At 42.4% G+C, this 20,133-nt stretch overlaps 1 protein-coding gene across 1 annotated transcript in view; it reads left to right on the top strand.

Annotated features, from left to right (window-relative positions):
• The window catches only part of LOC126354425 (UDP-glucosyltransferase 2-like), a 62,304-nt gene extending 46,022 nt beyond the window's left edge, over positions 1 to 16,282 (top strand). The window contains exons 5-7 of the mRNA XM_050004062.1: positions 6,233 to 6,455; positions 6,536 to 6,755; positions 15,745 to 16,282. Coding sequence (XP_049860019.1) covers positions 6,233 to 6,455; positions 6,536 to 6,755; positions 15,745 to 16,021 — 720 coding nt within the window. The 3' untranslated portion in view covers positions 16,022 to 16,282. The remainder of the gene's footprint in view (positions 1 to 6,232; positions 6,456 to 6,535; positions 6,756 to 15,744) is intronic.
• Positions 16,283 to 20,133: the final 3,851 nt, after the last annotated feature.

Below are 20,133 nucleotides of genomic sequence, written 5' to 3' on the forward strand. Positions count from 1 at the left end.
TCAACATTAAGCATCTTCCTGGTATCAATATTTGTGGAAGCCGCACAAGAATTTTTAGATTCATGGGCCCTTTTCTGCCGTTATCCGTCAAATTCTGTGCAAATTTCGCTGTTACCATCATTTTCTTCAGGTGCTTCCACTGTTGTAGATTTCATTGAGTCTTCTGGAATTACTTTATTGTTTCCCCTAAAGCACCAGTGTATCTTGAAAGATTAGTAGAGGGCATGGCTGATTCACAAGAGCAGAAGGCCTTTACCGATGCATCTCAGACCATAGAAATATCTGACGCTCGTCTCAAAAAGGTTATTGTTTCCACATTTTTCAGACGTCTAAAATTCTTTCTTACTCTCTCAGTTCAAATTAGAGACTTCCAAACTAAGAACGAAACCATTTCTTTTGAAGTAATTTTCATAAATCTTTATCCCTCCGCCACACAAATTACAGCACACAGTTTGACTAAATATCCACAATGATCAGCAAAGGGCCCAATATTACCTTATTGTATGTTAATTATGTGTCAGCTATTCTCTCCCACTGCAAATATCACTTATGCACTGACGATTTTCAATTATATCTAAGTACAAGTCGAGCAAACCTGTGCAGAGCCATCTGGCACGTAAATGCTGATTTATTTGCCTTATCACTGCGGATGCAGAATATTGGTTTGAAACTTAGATCATCTAAAACGCAATTAATCACATTTTTTCACAAAAGACATTACTGTGCAGCTCAGAGAATCTCTTCCACTCTTAATCGAAAATGACAGAAAAATACCCTTTTCTTCTTCTACAAAGAACTTGGGGATAATTTTGGACCCCCACTTAGAGTGGACTGAACACACAGTTGCAGACAGCACGAAGGTGTAAGCGTCACTTCATACACTACAGAAGTATGAAACAGTACTTCCTTTCGAACTTATAAAGAAGCTCATAGAATCACTAATACTGTCCATGGTGATGTTACTCTCCACGGACTTTCATACGAAGCTCGTGCCGGCTGGAACTGGCAGTGAGTACATGTGTACGATACATTTGTGACATACGCTGTTTCGATGATGTCACTCCTGTCTATGAGCAATTATCATGCGTGCATTCCTATAAGCGTAGAGGTTATCACACTTTATTTTTGCTCTATAGTCTTTTCAATCATTGCACTCCCCCCTTTTTTATCTTCAACTCTTACACTACTATCTGAACAGCACAGCAGAAATACTCATTCGCAACAAAGTAAAATCCGTTCTGTACCAGTACATAACATTGTTCTTTTCTCTAAATCATTTTCTGAATCAGGAACCCGAATTTGGAACAGCGTTCCTCAGAACAGCAGAGAAATTAAAAGTCTTTCAATTTTCAAAAGACAGCGAATGGTCCACCTTCTATCAGAATAGCCATTCCTCCCACATATTATTCTGCAGCTCACTTCGTCAATCCCTCAAATCGTTCAAATGGCCCTGAGCACTATGGGACTTAACATCTGAGGTCATCAGTCACCTAGACTTAGAACTACTTAAACCTAACTAACCTGTGGACATAAGGACATCACACATATCCATGCCCGAGGCAAGATTCGAAACTGCGACCGTAGCAGCAGCGTGATTTCGAACTGATGGGCCCAGAACCGCTCGATCACAGAAGCCGGCGTCAGTACCACCTTCCCCTCAACTTTTCCTTCCCCCTGTAGGAAGAGTTCTCTATTTAAATTTCGTTATTTGGTTGCAGCCTCTGTCACTACTATTTCAGTGTTCACCTCTTTCTTTAACACTTCCGTCTCTGATAACACTAAACATGGCTTCCAATGTGCTAAACTAATTCAAGAGTCGCCTCCCGAATGTTAAACAGCTCTCTCTTTTATTTTTTTCATTATTCACACGTGTCCATATATCACCAGTCACACCCTCCAAACTCTTCACCACATGCGTTTCGAGGTTCTGTGATATCCTGCACCTGCCCTGGTCTCCTCCCATCGAGTTTCAATTAAATTTTAAGATAGTATGACATCCTATCATTTGACCTCCAACGAAGACACTTCAGTCGAAATAAGATTTTTCCTGGGGAAGTATGTACAGTTATGGACCAGGTACGTTGAAAAACATGGTGCCCATGTTCAAAATTAGATCACTGCAAATTTTGTACCATTGTTGTAGTAAATTAGAAAAGCGTTATGCAGATACTCTCTTCGTATCCTCGCACTTTGTTTATCCTTTACAAAGTGGAAGAAAATAGTGGTGTGTATGTTCATAGACATGTAAAACACGAATCACACGAATGAAATACAACATACAATGTTATTGTGTGACAGTAGAATTAGACTGATACAACTGTGGAAACTTATGTGCTAGCTGCAGCCCCTAAGCTTTCTTTTATTGTATTTAGAAATGCAAATATTCCTCTCGTGGGCGGTTCACAGGAAGAAACACGATCGCTACTCTACTGTTTAACTCGCGCTTCTCGACTTTTTCGTGTTGGTAACAACGCGATGTAGACGTGAAAGAAATTCTTCAAACATACAGTGGCAATTGCTGGAACAGCTAAATGTTGATGCATTTTGTTTTGTAATTTCATTCTAGATAGTGACTAGTGACTCGCCAAAACGTTCAATTGGCATTTAATAACAGATATATATTAGAACTTGCGTAATCGAGGCACACAGTTTAAACATAGAAGCGTGGTAATCATCTGTAAACAGTGAAACAGCGCGGCCGTACCTCCTCCTTCACCTTAGTGCCTGCAGCCGAGGCTGAACTGCCGGAGTTGCTTTATGTGTCGACTGTTTGGGACCGAGTCCTAAGTTTCGTACCGACATTCAGAGCTTCGTTGTACCGACGTGGGCTTGGCAGTATAATTATCTTAAAATATCATTGACAGCCGTCATTTAAAATTTTTCGTGTTAGAGCACACTTTTCTAGATGTAACACGGCCTTTCTGTCTGTGATTTTGAGAGCATAACAGATGAAGGTACACTTTCAAAGCCATCACCGGCATCTCTCACTTTTGAAACCACTTTACCATAAAATCCACTACTGCAGTTTCATCCGTTTACCGATTTTCAAGTGCAGTACAGTAAAACTGAAACAAGGACTGTATGCAGACATTTTAATTATTTCACTTTCACAGTGCCTTGCACGTAGGACATATGCTATTACTCACGTATCCTGAACTGATAAAAGTCGCAGGGCAGCCGTACACACACATACAGATGGCAGTAGTATCCCGTACACAAGGTACAAAAGGGCAGTGCATCCACGGAGCTGGCATTTTTACTCAAATTATTCATGTGAAAAGGATTTGCAGATATTGTCAGACCGTTGACACAATTTATAAAAAATGATACTAAATTTGTGTGGTCAGACGAATGCCAGCATGTTTATGAGGAGCTAAAAGAAGCTTTAGCACAGAGTCCAACGTTAGTATTAACCAGATTTTAATAGAGAATTTGTTTTATCGTGTGATGCCTCAAATCATGCACTTGGCTGTGTTTTGTCACAAGTACTAGAAGGCGTAGAACATCCGGCAGATTATGCATAAAGACAACTTAATTCTGCAGAAAGAAATTATTCCACATTGGAGAAAGAGATGTTAGGCTTTATTTAAGGAATCCCACTTTTCAAATGTTGTATGTACAGTAAAACGTTTAGATCAATAACAGATCATGTGGCATTAAAATGGTTGTTTGGGTTAAAGGATCCTTTTAGCAGGTTAATATGATTGACAGTACGAAGAAGTGAATTTGATTTCTAAGTCACACGTAAACGTGGGAAGAAACATGGAAAAGCAGATGACTTAAGTAGAAAAGTAGCAGTATTACTTGTTGGGGGTAGTGAGCATAAGGAATGGTGAACTCCACAGAGAGCAAATGAGGAATGTAAGCACCATTTTAAGCAGTCACAGTGATGTATACAGCATGGTTGCTATGCTGGAAACCAAGTTGGAACCGCAGGTAGTTGTACCAGCGAAGCTAGGAAATTGAGTGTACAAGAAGCTCAAGATCACATATAGCGGGTCATGGAGGTTGCAGATCTACCAACAGAAGAGTAGCAGAAAGGCATTGGTGGAGGAATAGTCAAATGAATGCAAAGCAGCATTTGAGGAATTCCATGCAGTGCGTGCGGAGAACGGATTTTTGTCGGCAAGAGTGCCATTGGAAATGTTAGCTGAAGCATTAGCACTGAATGCCGTTGCTTTCAGGGCATGTAACTCATTCCATTGCGCGGGAAAGACTTTACTCTCGTGGGTTATAAAAATGAACAGCCAATCAGATAAATCTTTCATGATCATTTTCGCGTTCAAGTATTTTATGCTGCAAGTATTAACAAAATGTTCCAGCGAACCAAACTAAGCGAAAACTAAGAGAAAATTATACTTGATATATACTTTAGAACTGATTATCTTCTTACTACCTTTCTGGCTGCCTTATTAGAAAAGCAGACGCTCATAGACCTGCATCATTCGCCAGTTAAGGGGATTCATAGTTGTTCATGACATCCTGGTGGCGAGGTGTAATACAATATGGAATTAAAGTTTGACGTATGTCCCACAGTCACACTCACTCGCATTTACTCTCACCCTAGCACAGAATATAAATATTAAGTTTGAAACTGTTATTTCCATTACGAATGAAAAATTATAGCCCGCATCTCGTGGTCGTGCGGTAGCGTTCTCGCTTCCCACGCCCGGGTTCCCGGGTTCGATTCCCGGCGGAGTCAGCGATTTTCTCTGCCTCGTGATGGCTGGGTGTTGTGTGATGTCCTTAGGTTAGTTAGGTTTAAGTAGTTCTAAGTTCTAGGGGACTGATGACCTAAGATGTTATGTCCCATAGTGCTCAGAGCCATTTGAACCATTTTGAAAAATTATCGAAAGTTTAGAATTGAAAATCTTTACAAAATAAATCAGCACACTAACAGTGCTATTACTGCTTTCAAATAGCAAAATAAATATAAACTGTTAATATTACTAACTGAATTTACTTTCTTGAGTGTCGGTTAAGTACTTTTTAATAGGTTTTTTATATCTCTGAAACTATTATACTAGGTAGCGGTATCAAATGTCGACACAAAGCTTGTCTGAATATCAAAAGGTCATGTACCAAATTTGGAATGAGTCAGCTAATATTTAACGTAGTTATTTAGTTTCTTAGGTGAGGTGGATAAGTGATTATAGTAGGCGCCACAGTGAGCATTCTCCACGGTCCGCTTTAGCGACAGGTGTGGCTCTGACGCATACGGCAGGCCACAAGTCGGCCGCCGCCGAATGCTACTATACCGCAGGCTCCCAAAACAGCTTGCCATAACGGCACACACTTACTACAAAAATCAGCAGTCGCATAACAGTTGCGACGCTTCAAGTTGTTCGAAGCACTGTAGATAAAAAAATGAAGCAAGGAGACTTACGAAATAATTTCTACAGAAACTGGGTGGCAATAAAGAGAGCTGGAAACTAATAATGAAAGGGCTAAACTGAGAAAAAAAAGAGGGTGATTTTCGTATGCTTAATTATTTCCATAAAAGACTATTGAAATGATCTCTTTCCTATCGTGTATCCCTTCGTAATGGTCCACTGTTTTCGTGATGTGGCTAATCGATTTTTATTTTAGTTTTGCGGCTGGATGCCTTACACGTCGCCATAGTCATCACTTAATGTAAGGGAGGGAAGTCGTACGAGCCATCTGTCTGTAAATCACGTAGACTTTGTTCTGTGTGTTCTCGGTTTTTCTGGGGCAATTATTGAGGACCATTCCATTACTTGCCTAAACGAGCGTGGAAAATTTCCTAAAAGCCACATTCAGCCTGGCTGGTATACCATGTCAACGGTCATTAATCTCCGTGGGGATTGGAGCTGGATGCAACTCACACTCTCGTTTTGGTAGTTAGTGCCCTGCGCGTTGAACATGACGAGCCCTTTTTATGATTCATGACTACCGCGTGGGGTGTCCTCGCCGTCTAGGGCGCCTTGCCACAGTTCGCGCGGCTCCCCCCGTCGGAGGTTCGATTCCTCCCTCGAGTGTGGGTGTGTGTGTATGTTGTCCTAAGCGTTAAGTTAGGTTAAGTAGTGTGTAAGCCTGGGGATCGAAGAGCTCAGCAGTTTGGTCCCATAGGAACTTACCACAAATTTCCAAATTTTTAGGGTTCTTGAATTAATAAAATTATAGGCCTATGAGTCACTGATAATCGTTTTAGTATATAGCTCCTCTTGGTGAAACATGATACGATGTTTCATAAGGACTCTGTTCATGGCAGGAAATCCAGCAGTTTCTGGACGGAGGTGAACACGGAGTCATCTACTTCAGCTTGGGGTCGAACATGAGAAGTATTTTCCTCTCTGAAAAAGTCATAAAGGCATTGCTGGAAACTTTCTCTGAGCTACCGCAAAGAGTATTGTGGAAGTTTGAGGACGATAATTTGCCCGGAAGGCCGGAGAACGTGATGATCGCGAAATGGCTACCACAGCATGACGTACTAGGTATGAATCGCTACACATACTCGTCAAACTACCTGTGAAGGCTTTGGCAAGTTTGTAAACACATGTCTTCATTGTTTCAGCTCATCCGAACATCCGCCTGTTTATCACACAGGGCGGTCTGCAGAGTTTCAACGAGGCATCGTATTTCGGAGTTCCTCTTCTGGGAATACCCTGCTTCGGAGATCAGCCCTATAACGTTGCAAAGATGGTTAGCGCAGGAATAGGCGAGAAGCTGGAACTGGACGAAATCACCAAAGAATCAGCACACCGAACAATTCGACGCGTTTTGGAAACTCCAAGGTGACCTCTCAACTTTAAAAGTAGCGCAGTAACAACTACGAGGGTTCTTACTTTAATAGTGGCAACTATTTATTTACAGCGCGTACAAAATAGATACGTGTTTCAAAGTTTTACTGACCTTCAAAGTAGTCACCAACATTGTGTATAAGCCATTGCCAGCGATGTGGAAGTTGTAGGATACTCTTAGCAGTGCCAGTTGCGTTGACAGTTCGAGAGGCGCGGTGTATTACCCGACGAATTTGTAGCAGTTCTGAAGCGAATGCCGTGAAGAGTTTCCTTCAGTTTAGATATCGAGTTGAACTTGCGAGAGCTTAAGTCATGGAAGTGCAGTAGGTGGTATAGCACTTAGCACCCCATCAGTCAAACAAATCAGTAACAGCTTGCACTGTACGTACTTGAGGATTGTCCTGCAAAATGATGGTCAGGTCCTGCAGAAAGTGTCATCACTTTTGTCTCTATGCCGTTCATTTTTGGAACACAACCTACGACCAGCTTAGAGACATAAATGATGACACTTTCTGCAGGACCTGTCCATCATTTTGCAGGACAATGCTCAAGTACGTACCGTGCAAGCTGTTACTGATTTGTTTGACAGATGGGGCTGCTAAGTGCTATACCACCTACTGCACTCCCCTGACTTAAGTCATCGTACTTTCAACGCGATTTCTAAACTAAACGAAACACTTCACGACATTCGCTTCGGAACTGCTACAAATTCGTCGGGTAATAGACCGCGCCTCTCGAACTGTCAACACAACTGGCACTGCTAAGAGTATCCTACAACTTCCACATCGCTGGCAATGGCTTTTACACAACTACTTTGAAGGTCAGTAAAACTTTGAAACACATATCTATTTTGTACGCGCTGTAAATAAATACTTGCCACTATTAAAGCTCAAACCCTCGTATTAGGTTGGTGCATAAGTTCGTAGCGTCCTTGTTTTGCGTCTTGGTGTTCCGGCGGCTATGGGTTTATTTATCGATTGTCATTTTTCATCTATACTTCACTGTTGCTATTTGAATTTACATGTTGTCATTTTGTCATTTGGAGACAGTGAGTGGAGCCAAGGACGCTAAAAAATTTAGTACCAAGTGGAGAAATCGGAATACGTCCAACATATTTTTCTGTTTGAGTTCAGTGGTGTGATGACGGCAGCGGAGGCAGCCAGAAACATTGGCGCCGTGTATGGGGATGATGCCATTGCACAGAGCACGGCAGTAAAATAGGTTTCTCGTTTTAAGGAGGATCGTTTCGACGTTAGTAGCTCTCCAGGTTCAGGAAGACCTCCAGTGTTTGATGGAGATCGTTTAAACGCATTAATCCACAGTGATCCACGTTAGTACACTCGAGAGCTGTAGTATGTGAAGAAATGTGCTACGTTTGCCCTGACGTAGGGAAGGTTCAAAAATGGAGAATACAAGAACGGCATGCTCTAAACCACATTCACAAAAATCAGCTTGTGGCCATATGTGCTCGACATCAATTGGTTCGTTAACATCACCGACTGTTCCTTTTCTGTATCGTTACTGGTGACGAGAAATAGAAAAGGGAAGGAATAAGGAAAGGAAAGGGATGGCTGGGCCAAAAAAAAGCAGCAAGTGCCTGTACAAAGACCTGTGCGAATCCACAAAAGGTGCCAGCGATGGTGCGGTGTACTACGAATTGCTTTCCCGAGGTGTAACCATCGCTACTGGCATTTATTGTCGACAACTGAGACCTCTTGCAGACGCAGTCTAACGACACCGTGAAGTGGCGCTACTCGACGACAACAACCGGCCGCATTCTGCAAGACTGGTGAAACACAGTATAGCTACAGGAGATGCGTTGGGAAATCATTCTGTACACACCTTATTCCACCGGCCGGTGTGGCCGAGCGGTTCTAGGCGCTTCAGTCTGGAACCGCGCTCCATCTACGGTCGCAGGTTCGAATCCTGCCTCGGGCATGGATGTGTGTGATGTCCTTAGTTAGGTTTAAGTAGTTCCAAGTTCTAGGGGACTGATGACCTCAGATGTTAGGTCCCATAGTGCTCAGAGCCATTTGAACCACACCTTATTCCCCTGATCTTGCTCCCTCAGTTTTTCACCTGTTCTGCTCTAAGCCCACAATCTCCGAGGACCTTCCTTTCCGGATGACACTGCGCTCCGAACTTCTCTCGAAGAGTTCTTCGTCTCAAACTCAAGTGATTTCTACAGTCGCGGAATGGAAAAGTTACCTCAGAATTGGTAGATAGCGTAGAAGACTGCATTATTGATGTCTAAAGTCTCTGCTATGTTGTTTGTCGTTTTTGTTAAAATTACGGATAAGCGTTATGAACTTATGCACCAACCAAATATAAAGATGAGGCACAACATACATGTTCAGTTTTATTGGTGTTTTCGCTGACTTCAAGGTTTTTAATTCCAAGATTTTCCCCAAGTCTCTTCATATCCAATGACCACTGCCTGCATTATGAACTGTGGAAATTAGTCGTCTCAAGGACACATCAAGCTCATCACCGCCTCTGGCCTTGATAGCGACCTCAATTCGGTGAAGATATCTACATCTAAATCTACATAGGGCTCTGCAAGCCACTGTACGGTGCGTGGTGGAGGTACCCTGTACCATCAGTAGTCCTTTCCTTTCCTGTTCCACTCTCAAACAGAGCGAGGGAAAACGATTGTCTGTATGCCTTCGTATGAGCCCTAATTTCACGAATCTTATCTTCATGATTCTCACGCGCAATGTATGTTGGCGGCAGTAGAATCGTTCGGCAGTCAGCTTCAAATGCTGATTCTCTAAATTTTTTGAAGAGTGTTTCTCGAAACGAACGTCCCCTTCTATCCAGGGATTCCCATTTGAATGTCCGAAGCATCTCCGTAGCAATTACGTGTTGTTCTTACCTACCAGTAACAAATCTACCAGTACTGTTACACCCAGATATTTAAACTCCTTGACTGTGTCAAACAGGACACTAGTAATACTGTAACCGATCATTACAGATTTGTTCTTCCTACTCATCCGCATTAATTTACATTTTTCCACATTAAGAGCTTGCTGCTATTCATCAAGCCGACTAGAAATTTGGTCTTGTATCTTCCTATAGTCACTCAACTTTGATACCTTACCGTACACCACAGCATCATCAGCAAACAACAGCACATTGCCATCCACACTATTCGCCAGATCATTTACGTATATAGAAAATAGCTGCGGTCCTATCACACTTCCCTGGGACGCTCCTGGTGATACCCTTGTCTCTGATGAACACTCGCAGTAAAGAACAATCTACTGGGTTCTGTTACTAAAGAAGTCTTCGAGTCACATATCTGTGAAATACGGAACCGGCCTCTTGCCCTTCATCCAGAGTTCCCAGTATAATATGTAAGGAAAGTGCAAACCGACTTTCGCACAAGCGATGGTTTGTAAAACCATATTGATTCGTGGACATAAGCATGTCTCCAAAAGTCTCTTCAGGCATGCCATATCCAGCTAAAGCCATCCATCGATTACTAGATCCCATAGAATTATCAGACTGCAGGGATATTGATTGCTTCGATTCACGCGCTGTAACATATAGTCCCAGACATTTTCTACAGAATTCATATGTGGCGATAGTGGATTAGTCGAGTTTCAATATAAACGCATGCGCGCAGCCCTGTGAACGTAGCTGTTCTCGTTATGGAAGATAGTAGTAGTGTCCGTGACATACCCGCCATGGAAACACAAAAGAAGAGGAACACCTGGTGACCAATAATGTTTAAATAATCAATCTGGTTCGTGTTCGCATTAGCCTGAATGGATGGTTCCGAGTAATGATACTAAAAATAAAAATTTAACAAAAGCCAAAACATCACAGTATCGCTCTCTGAACTGAACGAAACCCTCCACATACTGCAGGTCAAAAGCTCCATGTGCCTGTCAGTTTACTTGAAGCCTTGCATCATTTATTAGGCTCGTTGACGACGTATAGCTTTATATGCTGCTTTATGTAGCCTTTTGCGACTCCACATGGCTATTGGACGTATGAGGGCGTGCTGAAAATTTTTTAAGTCGAACAAACCTTTTTATCATTTTATATGAATGCGTGGTTTCTGTGCTTCTGGATCGAGTTTCGTATAAACGATTCGCTTTGGTGAACAATGAATCCACAACCTTCAATACAGATGCATATTTACTTTCGACCTCGAGCGTGAATCTAAAATTAGCGATGATGGAGGACACTGGGAGTGATTACTGGTACGTGACGCTAGGTGGGAATGTGAGTCGGCCTGGGAGCGTACCGACTGTGTCTCGAAAGGGGGGCAGCTGCCTAGTAAGCAGGAGATCCCAGGTTCGAGTCCCAGTCCAGCATACATTTTCACTCGTCGCCGCTGATTCCGCATAAAGTCCCGATGCAGCTGATATCATTAGTTCCCTCCCTTTCTTTGCTTTTCTCCTCCCTCCACCTTCACTTACCATAATACTTATTAACATTTTCTTCTTTTTTCTTCGTATCTATATATTTGCAGCCCTCTGCCATCAGAGGACTCTGAATTGTAGTGTGTGACATGTCAGTATGTTATGTGCTGTAATCGAGTTTCCAATTCAAAGAGTTCCTCCACACATTTGAGCACACTCTCCTTGAGCACGATAATGCCATGCCGCACACGAACACTGAGACATTTGCAGCACTTCTACTCCTTGGATCATCCTCCATACACTCTCAACTTGGCCCTACCCAGTTTCATCGGTTTCCAAAATTTCCTTCGAGGACTTCACTTTGAAAGTAATTAAGTGGTGCTAGCAGATATGGCTCCGTCAATGAAGTCAAACATTCTACAATGACGATATCAAGAAAATGGCGTCTCGTTGGCAGGAATGTTTTTATCGTCAGGGTGACTACGATGAGAAACAAATATGTCGAAATGAAGAATAAGGACACAGAACGTTAAGATTGTTGGTTTTATTTAAAAGGCTCTAAGAGTCTTCAGATTAAAGATTCAGATGTATTAATATTTCAGTACGTCATCGAAGTTCTCTTCGCGAAGTTCACTGGGAAACTGGTTGAGATGGACCAGCAGTCACTGACAATAGCAGCTCCTGTCGGGTTTGAAACCAGTTTCCAAGATGTCACACTCGCCTCTGATCCGTATCGCCTGGCACCACTGTTGTTATGCCTTGTTACGATAGCCGTCCAATAAATAATGTCCAGGAATTTTTTATCGGAATACGTTTGTACTTAAGAGTGAGAATTTAGCGACAATTTCAGCTAGCATTTCTTTTACGTATACTATTTTTCTACGTGCTCTCCACAGCATTCTGCGATGTTATGGTAGCACTGTGTAAGAGTGTGTATCCCCTGTTGGTAAAATCTCTTGTCCGCGGCTATTAGCTAACTTTTCACTCCATGTATTACGCTCTCATCATTTTCAAAGTTTGTCCCACGTAGAGAATACTTAAGTGGCCCAAACTGATGTGAGATCGTGGGCCCCAGATGTAGGCTATAGTGTGGATGAGGCAATGATGCCCAACCTAATTTAGCGATTTGTTTCCAGGAAACACTTTTTTAATGTTCTGCAGAATTACATTTATTTGGTCATGATGCTGGACCAAATGAGAATAATTTTGTAGAATCTTAGAAGGTGTGTCCTGTTTAATATTATCATGTTCTGCCAAGCGCCGACGGAAAATTAAGTTAATGTTAATCTTTAATTACTTTGCATGTCATTAACAAACCATTGCTTTGGGTATTTTCGTACTCGGTATTAAATTTCGTTTACTCTTAGTTCGTTCAGTAGTTTCAGAAAGAATTTCAACTTTTTTTTTGTTTCTCATCGAGTTTTACGTTTACTTTATCTAGTATCCTCATACTTACCAGTCACAGCCTACTTAGGTTAAGACCAGATCTGAACTTTCATTAACTTATGATAAAGGTGTCTAAAAAAGAGTAGTCAATACAGAGATATTTATATAATTCAAAGATTTACACCTAGTGTTTGCAAAATTTATTTTTTTAAATAAAAGATTTACGGTTTAACTTTCTTGTTTACAGCATACGAGGGTGTGGGGAGTAGTAATACCTCCAAATTTTTTATCTGTTTTCAGCGTCGTTTCAGGCATTGTATTAAACGTAAAAACTAAACTCCGTCCGAACAGGCCGTGAAGGCCCAACGGTACCGACCGGCCGCTGTGTCATCCTAAGCCCACAGGCGTCACAGGCTGAAGATATGGAGGGGGATGTCGTCAGCATACCGCTCTCCCAGACGTATGTCAGTTTAAGAGACCGGAGCCGCTACTTCTCAGTCAAGCAGCTCCTCAGTTTGCCTCGCGATGAGTGTGTGCACACCGCTTGCCAACAGCGCTCGGTACACCGGATGGTCACCCATCCAAGTGCTAGCCCAGCCCGATGGCGTTTAACTTCGGTAACCTGACACGATCCGGTGTTACCACTGCGGCAAGGCCGTTGGCTCAGGTATTGAATGTCATGCATTTTTCTTGGCCGCCGTTCCCGCTTCGCTGAGGCACGTTGCAAACCTCTGTCGCTAGAGGGCTCCGAATTGTAGGGTGTAACATGGCAGTGTGTAACTTAATTATCGGTGCGAGAGAAACAGTCAGCTGTAATCGAGTTTATGTCTGCAGGAAACGTGCTCCCATTGAAATCCATAGAAGAATGACACTTGTGAACGGCGATGTTTGTATCGACATCAGTAATGTGCGACAATGGTTGTTTGTGCTCATCGTGAAGGAAACGAGCCTGACAGAGCTCAGATTTTTTCAAAATCTTAACGGACGCCTTCGAGGACTTCACTTTGATATTAATGAAGCAGTGCAAGTAGAGGTGAGGTTGTGGCGCCATCAACAAAGTCAAACACTCTACAGTGTTTATAACTGTATCAACTGTATCAACAAACTGGTCACTCCTTAAGGAGAAATGTGTTCGTCGTAAGGGTAGCTGTGTTGAGAAATAAATGTGTGGACGTGGAGAACAAAGACGCAGAATGTTAACAGCGTTTGCTTCATTTAAAAAGCTTTAGGAGTCTTCACATAAAAAATTCGGGTGCATTACTTTTCAGCATGCCCTCGTAATTCCATTCTATATGACAGAATTGAAATAACTTTTTGAGACACTATAATCTTATAATATGATCAGAAAAATAAAAATAAATGTTATTTGTTGGTTTGAATGTAACAAACGCACGTACAAGCGTTTTTTATTGAAATATTAACTCTTACTGGGATATTAAAACTGTGTGTCGGACCGACGAGACTCTAACTCGGAACCTTTGCCTATCACTGGCAAGTGCTCTAGCGTCTCTTTTTCTTCATCTTCTTCTTCTTTTTATTTTTTGTTTTTGTAAAGAATCTCATTTTGTTCGAGGCGGAAGTCCCATGACACTTGTTCAAGCTCGTCCTTCATCCACTCACTCAGTTTTTTTTGTTACAGAGGGCAGCTATCTCTCTGAGCCAACACGCTGAGCCACCGTGCCGGCAATGAGCTACCCAAGCACGACTCACGACCGTCCTTACAGCATTAATTTCGCCAGTGCCTCGTCTCCTGCCTTCCAAACTTCACAAAAACTCTCCTGCGAAATGCAAAGGTCCCGCGTTCGAGTCTCGGTCCGGCACACAGTTTTAATCTGCCAGGAAGTTTCATATCAGCGCACACTCCGCTGCAGAGTGAAAATTTCATTCTGGATACAGAAATATTGTTTGGGAAGAACGATAAAATTATCGAACTGAGTGTCATAGCACGAAAATAAAAAAAATTAATTATCAGATGACGCATTTCAATGGCGAATTAAAAGATCGATACCCAACTAAAGGGAATCCCATGCCCATGAAAAGATTATAATACGAGTATCTGATACATTCCGCTCCCCAGAAAGACAGTGACAGACTCAAAAATGTAATACTTGAGAAAAGTCGACTACGATAACAAAAATGGTTCAAATGGCTCTGAACACTACGGGACTTAAATTCTGAGGTGATCAGTCCCCTAGAACTAATTAAAACTAACTAACCTAAGGACGTCGCACACATCCATGTCTGAGGCAGGATACGAACCTGCGACCGTAGCGGTCGCGCGGTTCCGGACTGAAGCGCCTAGAACCGCTCGGCCATCCCGGCCGACCAACTACGAGAACAGTACTACATGTAAATATTACTGTTGTATAGAATATAATGGAATTTTTTGCCACTAATGCTTACTTGACATTAAAATCAAGCTTATACTATGTTAATACAAAGTGCATAGATTTCTTTAAGTCGATTTGTCTCAGGTTTTGCATTTTTGAGTTGTGTCATTGTTCTTGCCAGGGTGGGACAAGTAATGACTGCATATAACATGAACTACACCAGTCTATAAACAGGGAAGAAAATTCCGTAATTGCGTTAACACTTCAAAAAACACTCATTTGGAAATGCTATGTTAGTAGAGATTAGCCAGTGACACATTCGACAGAGGTTTTACAGCCAGAAGCAGACGATGACCTCTTGGTTCCGCAAGTGGGACCATCTACAGAGCTGACTGCACCAAAATTCAGCAAAGGAAAATGAAATTGCTAAGGACTCTCAAAAAACGACAGCAAAATTACATGACGACTTAATCGAGCCGGCCGGTGTGACCGAGCGGTTCTAGGCGCTTTAGTCCGGAACCGCGCTGCTACTACGGTCGCAGGTTCGAATCCAGCCTTGGCCATGGATGTGTGTGATGTCCTCAGGTTAGTCAGGTTTAAGTAGTTCTAGGTCTAGTGGACTGATGACCTCAGATGTTATGTCCAATAGTGCTTAGAGCCATTTTGACTTAAGCGAACAACTAAATGCGAAACCAGCAGGTCCTAGCAAATTAGTCACGCTTACTACAACGCATGCAGGTGACGACAGGAGAAGGACTGACTGAAGCAATAGCATCCTATGGAACCACAGTATAAACAGATGTAGGCTGACCACACGGTGAGTCGTGCAACTCGGACAGACTGCAAGTCTAATTCTGCATTATGTACGTTACGATTTCCCTGTGTTGTTCACAGCTACCAGGAGAACATGAAGCAGTTCTCGGCAGTATTCCGTGAGCACCAGGAGACGTCCGTGGATCGTGCCGTGTGGTGGGTGGAGTACGTGATCCGCCACGAGGGGGCCCCCCACCTGCGCAGCGCAGCCCGGAGCCTGAGGTGGTGGCAGCTGCTGCTGCTGGACGTCATAGCCTTCATACTGGCCGCCACGTTTGTCGCCGTGTTTCTACTCTACAAAGCGGTCCGCTGGCTCTTAACTGCACAGAACCGGGCACAGAAGCAGAAGACCAAATGACACAGATACACTGTTCTTTTTTCTGCTCGTAATTGGCCGCATCCAATATTGTAAAACAGTTCGTTTCCAAAAGAAAATGCAGTATGATTTTATTTTATGTACTTATTTATTCATATTTTGTAGCACGTCTGCTTATGTGACCCAGAATCGTGGAACATGTCGTCAAATATTCGAAAGTTTAAAACTGAAAAGAACACTCACAAATATTTATAACTGAACAATAAAATTTTATAATGAAAATAAAATCTTTTATAATAATTATTCAGGATTAAAATTGACTTCATTTTCCTGGAAAACATGTTAATAATGTCCTACCAGTATGGCCCACTCCATAATTTCTCTGGGATCATTTGAGAAGAAGGGCTGGTAAAAGAAGACCAACCAGTGGGATGGAGGTTACTTGAAAACTTAACTCTTACTGCTCGAGGTAGAACAACTGCCTAAAACACTAGATTGTTGAAAAATAATGATTTTCGCAATAGATTTGTGTAGCTTTGTGAAAAACAACCAGTTTTGGTCAGACGATAGACCATCCTCAAAAATGGAGGAGAACTGTAGAGAATCCCAGTGAGACCCAAAGAAACGGCCAAAAGTCCTAGTGATCAATTGCTGAAGCATTCACAACAACTTCCCAGTGTTTGAAGCAGCCCTAACAAGAGGTGCCGCCCATTATATAACAGGCGTAGAAAGCCAGCTACAACCTGAAATTGACAGCAGTGAGATTTTTGGTGGACATTGTAAACACTTTATGGGTCCGTGGGCTATCACGACTGTGGCTGCAAGACGGCAAAGTGTGGAGCTTGGTGGCCAGGGCCTGTCAGGCACCCAGGGCGCTAATGAGACAGCATTAGTGAACTATACTATTATTAACTTTGGTTTTACAACTGAATCAAAGTTTTCTGTGGTAGCAGCAAGAAGGGCGGCCAACACATTATGCAGCGTAGAACACACTGACACAAAAAGATCAGCAGACTCTCAAGATCATTCATTAGGTCACAGCAGGTAACTCTGTAAGAGTCACACCAAGCAAGGTAGCCAACCTAGCTAGCGGCAGGCGTTGCTTGTGTAGTTTCAACACCAAACAACTCGATGATACGTTTTGGTAGAGCACACTCATGGATCTAGAAGTGAGTTACATTATGGCCTCTCTACCAGAGGAAGACTGTGAACGCCAGTGTCCACTCACACATGCAAGTTAGGGGACAGCAAGATCCAAAGAGCCCCTCCCCAGTGCACTGACAGTATCATAGTGCGTCAAGAACCATCAGTTTGGACCCTTCTGAGCCATTGGTAGAAGGTTCCAAATCATTTGATCAGTGGATGAGAGGTCAGGTGCTCACAGCAGCTACCACCAGCAGACCAGGCTAGCTGCAGTCTCAAAGAGTAGACAGCACATTACGAACCCTGATTTGAAATTGTCTATGCAACTGGAATACAGAAAGGCTTCAGAGCCCGAGCATTCTTAGCTGTCTGTCAGAGATAATGACATTCTGTCTTGGAAAGGATGACCAAATGTGACTTAGTTTTCTGGGATGGTCAGCAGTCTTCACTAAACGTTGGTACCTCAATGGTGGTTTTCAGCTCATCATCTTGGCGCTGAATGGCGTTTTTGTTTAAGATTGACGTAACATTTTTACTTTTACCCAGTTTATCTTTTTGTGGCACAACACTCCTTCGTGTTAAAAAATTCGCCCCATATTTTTCTCAATAAATTTGTGAAACAATCTCATTATACGCACTGAAGTGACAGAAGTCATGAGTACCTCCTAAGATAATGTGAGACCTTCTTTTGCCCATCATGGTGGTGCACCTCCTTGTGGCATGGACACAAAAAGTTGTCGGAAGTCCCTGTGGATATACTGATCCCTGTTGCCTCTACTGCGAAAGTGTTGGCAGTGCAGCATTTTCAGCATGAACTGACCTCTCGATTATATCCCATAAATGTTCGATGGGTGGCGAAATCATTCGCTCGAACTGTCCAGAATGTTCTTCAAAACAATAAGAACAGTTGTAGGCCCTGACATGGGGCATTGACATCCATAACAATTCTATTCTTGTTTGGAAACATAAAGTCTGTGAATTGCTGCAGATGGTCTCTAAGTAGCCGAACATAACCATTTCCTGTCAATTATCCTTTCAGTTCGACCAGAGTACCCATTTGATTCCATGTATACACAGCCTGAACCATTATGGAGCCATCACCAGCTTGCACAGTGCCTTGTTGACAATTTGGGTCCACAGTTTCGTGGGGTCTGCACCACCCTCGAACCCTACCATCAGCTCTTACCAACTGAAATCTGGACTCATCTGGACCAGGTCACTGGTTTCCAGTCATCTAAGATCCAATTGATATGGTCAAAAACTTCGGAGAAGCACTGTAAATGATGTCGTGTTGTTAGCAATGGCACTGACTTCGGTACCTGCTATCATAGCCCATAACACCTAATTTCGCTGCAATGTTCTAACGGATACGATAGTCGTATCTCCGACATTGATATCTGCCATTACTTCACACAGTGTTGTTTGACTGTTAACGTTGACAACTCTACACAAATGTCACAGCTGTCCACTGTTATGTGGAAGCCGTCAGCCAATGCGTTGTCCGTGGTGAGAGGTATGCCTGAAATTTGGTATTCTCACCACGCTCTTGGCACTGTGGATCTTGGAATATTGAATTCCTAACAATTTCAGAAATGAAATGTCCGATGCATCTAGCTGCAACTACCATTCCTTGCTGAAAGCCTGGTATTTCCCATCATGTCAGAACCTTTTCACATGAATCACCTGCCTGTTTACACGTTGTGTAAGCTACCGGCATCTGTATATGTGCATATCACTATCCCATGACTTTTGTCACCTCAGTGTACATGTTACTTGGACTATTGTACACGTTACATGAACTATCTTTTAAATGTTCATGAAATCTGATAACAAAGTCATTGTTTTGTTTCTTAATTCTATGTTGTCTCTATTGACTTTTACACTAATTGACTTTTACACTAATACAGATTCACAATTTTACTAGGTTTGTCTTTCTTATTTATACCAGTAAGCCACTTGACAGGTATTTATGTATTGGTAATTCATGGGGATGGGCTGTTTTATGTTTAAAGCATAAAAAGAGTAAACAAACTTCTAGTAGAATCATGGCAACACTGATATCTGTAAGACTTATAGTTGTTATGTTATACCATAGTTTAACTCCATAATGCTGGTTATTCCAGAATATATCTTCTGTGGAAATTCTTCCTCTTTGTAATGCTATATGTTCATCCACTGAGCGTAATACGTTGGTTTCAAAGTGTTCAAATGGTTCAAATGGCTCTGAGCACTATGGGACTTAACATCTGAGGTCATCAGTCCCATAGAATTTAGAACTACTTAAACCTAACTAACCTAAGGGCATCACACACATCCATGGCCGCGGCAGGATTCAAACCAGCGACCATAGCGGCCACTGCTGTCGGCTTCAAAGACTTGTTGAGGAATATTAGGTCTTGTACTAGAAACATTTTGAACAGTTTTTCCGGCGAATACAATGTAGGCTGTGATAATTTTATGGTGGTCATATCACTGGTGGTAACTAGAAGACAAAATGATCGTCCTGCTGTGTCACAAGTTGTACCAATTATCGATATAAATCTGTTTCTTAACTTTACTTTTGTCATGCCCATAGGTTTTCAGCCCCCAGGACACTTCACAATTACCACTTCCAGTGAGAAATCTGAGTAAACTCAGTGTATTCTCACTCTTTTGAATTGCCCACCTCTGTGGCCAAGGGAAGACTGGCTCTAGAAGCTGAGCAGTGTGGGCACATCATGTGTGTCTGCCTGTGATGCACACAGGCTGCCTTGCTTACCTCATGGAAGTGACTCCACTTGATTGTGAGCAGGAACATGGCTAACTGCTTTAGGAAAGCAACACATCGATTCACCTTAAATAACGAATCTTCATGGCAAATAGCACTGGAAGTAGATCACTTCCTTCATGATGAGGCAAAGATACCACTGTCGGACATACTGTGAATATACCTTTCCGTTCTTACTAGACAATATGGTGTGTGACAGGATCCTGAAATCTGCTCAACATGGCCTCCAGTTTTGTCATGCTGA

The sequence above is a fragment of the Schistocerca gregaria genome, chromosome 3, assembly GCF_023897955.1.
Source record: "Schistocerca gregaria isolate iqSchGreg1 chromosome 3, iqSchGreg1.2, whole genome shotgun sequence".
Classification (NCBI taxonomy): domain Eukaryota; kingdom Metazoa; phylum Arthropoda; class Insecta; order Orthoptera; family Acrididae; genus Schistocerca; species Schistocerca gregaria.